This window comes from Loa loa, assembly GCF_000183805.2.
Source record: "Loa loa unplaced genomic scaffold supercont3.1238, whole genome shotgun sequence".
NCBI lineage: Eukaryota > Metazoa > Nematoda > Chromadorea > Rhabditida > Onchocercidae > Loa > Loa loa.
The window spans coordinates 1-2,393 of NW_018109418.1; the positions used below are offsets into that span (position 1 = coordinate 1).

A 2,393-nucleotide genomic window follows, 5' to 3' on the forward strand; every position below is an offset into this window, starting at 1 on the left:
ACTGATATTCACGTCTCAGGAACATCATACTAGAAATACACAGGGAATTCGTAACCGGTTAGGAAATTGTAATGGATTTTGCATCATATGGGATTAAACCACTATTAAACAAACAAATAGTTCTAATTATATGATTTCAGCAAATATGCCATTCCTCCCCAATGAAATAGAAGGAAATCCAATGAACGGAGTGATTATCCCACACGATTTAAGTTCATCCTCGTACAAGAGATTTTCTTTCTGGCGATACAACTATTTGCCGTTAGTCATCTTTTATATTAACAGAAGCAAACTTTAATCATTATCAAATTATGCCAAAGTCATCCAATATTGAGATTTAATCGTTTTTGGCGCAAATACTTCAAGAATTTCTATTCCAAACATTGCATCAATAATTAAATATGACAGTCGAATGGTCGTAATATTTAAGTGAAAATGATAATGAGGTAGTACTTGGGTGATAATGAAATCTTTACCTAAATATACTAAGAATTGTAAACAGAAGGCATAATACCACAAACAGTTTAATTAGGGAATGTAATTAGAATTAGAATTGAACCAATATACCAAGAATGTAATTCATTTTGCCTCAAAAGATCAATGCAAAACTCCATCGAATATTCAATATTCAATGTGTATGTTGGTCTTTGTCATGCTTGTCTTTAATTGCGACAGTTTTTTCAGTGAATGGATAGAAAAAAATCTGGCCAGTGAAGTGAGTTAATTAAAGCTTAATACATCGAATGTCACATGGCTTAATACACAGTATGTGACACCCCGAAGGATTATGTTTATAGCGAAGTGAATTTTGCATAGAATTTCATTACTAGAGCTTATTCTAATAAGATAATCGTAAATCCCAGGATCCAGTGAAGTTGTTCATTGTGATTAGTAATAATCTGAAATATACTGATGAAAGCGCTAACAATAACGCACTGAATACAGTCAAAAAAATTCGAGAAAAAATTGCTAGCGCGCCAATTTGCATTGTTGATTAGCCGGATAAACGAAAGTAAGTCAGACTTGATTTTTTCTTGGTTAACAGATCAATTTAAAATGGAGTGACACTGAGAAGAGCTGATTATGACAATGTTTATCCACAGAATGTGTTTGATAGGATGAACATTAATTTCGGTGTCAAACAAAAGTGTCCTTCTTGATGCTTTACGAAATAGGACGAATGCTATAATAATTATGGACAAACGATCAATATTTTAATATTGCCGTAATAAATATTTCAGTTTCAGAGCATACATCAATACGATAGGGTTGCCCCAAGTGTTAGTGTTTTAGGATCTGACGTAAAAGCATCGACCCTTTTAGTAGAAAAAAATGATACCAGCGATATTTTGAAAACAAGATTTAAGAAATGGAAGGTTTGATTTGTTTATTCGCTCTAATTGTTTTTTAATTTACTTCAGTTTATTCGTAATCGCTAATGTTGTGGAGTCATTTTCTCGTTAAAAGCTTGTTAATTCTCCAAACTTTTGAGGTTTGATTGCTTTTTTACGTGATTTCACGTGTTCTCAGTATTTATCAAAAATATGCTCGTTATAATTTTACTAATTGTGTAAAATTATCCTTTTTCTGCAGGAGGAATTGCTCTTCCTTAACAATCATCAAGTAATAGCCTTTCATTTTACTGTGGTCAATGGCACTGAACCGGAGGATAGCGAAGAAATATTCAGGTAGGGTATTAAAAACATTCAATGAGACATTCATGATCAGTTTCCAGAATCACATATTGGTATATTGCGGAAATGTCACAACAAAAATGGAAGAGTAAACGATTTTACTGGCTCTGCTGTTTCTCCGATCTGATAGTACTATGGATTGATTAGTGATAGACATTCTAGTACTATAATATTTAATGAGAGTAAGCGTACTATTAATAATGGTAGCATTACATACACTACTACACCAAATGAATTCAAATTTCTGACGCACTCCGAAGGCTCATGGTCACAGCCGTGCAAAAAAAAGATCAAGTGATTGACGTGAAATTGTAACTGTTATTGGATTTCCGTATTTGAATACGTCTATTCAGTTTTCGATAATTTGCAATTAATGTCATTTTTTTCTTTGCAGTAATACATTCCCAGACATTCCGCTGAGTACGTTACGTTTACTCGATAAATCATCGTTGACTGGAGTTAGCTATAAAGTTAACGAGACATTTATGAAATCAGACTTCCGTGCTGGTCCTGCATATGCCATTGTTGGTTTTCAAAAATTTGGTGGGGAAAATCCAGTTACGGAAGATCTCTCCGAGAAATATGATTAATTTCTATTATTCATTGACTATTTCATAGACACAGTTCAGATAAATCTCGATAAGTAACTCAATTGTTTTGTCAGCAGTTAGAGCCATAAAGATATTTTTATGATGATGT

At 33.0% G+C, this 2,393-nt stretch overlaps 1 protein-coding gene across 1 annotated transcript; it reads left to right on the top strand.

The window, feature by feature from the left end:
• Nucleotides 1-2,088: 2,088 nt before the first annotated feature.
• LOAG_19070 (hypothetical protein) lies at nucleotides 2,089-2,284 on the top strand (the record flags this gene model as incomplete). Its single annotated transcript, XM_020451726.1, has 1 exon — nucleotides 2,089-2,284. A coding segment is annotated over one exon (196 nt), but the record flags the coding sequence as incomplete, so codon positions are not given.
• Between the last annotated feature and the right edge of the window lie 109 nt (nucleotides 2,285-2,393).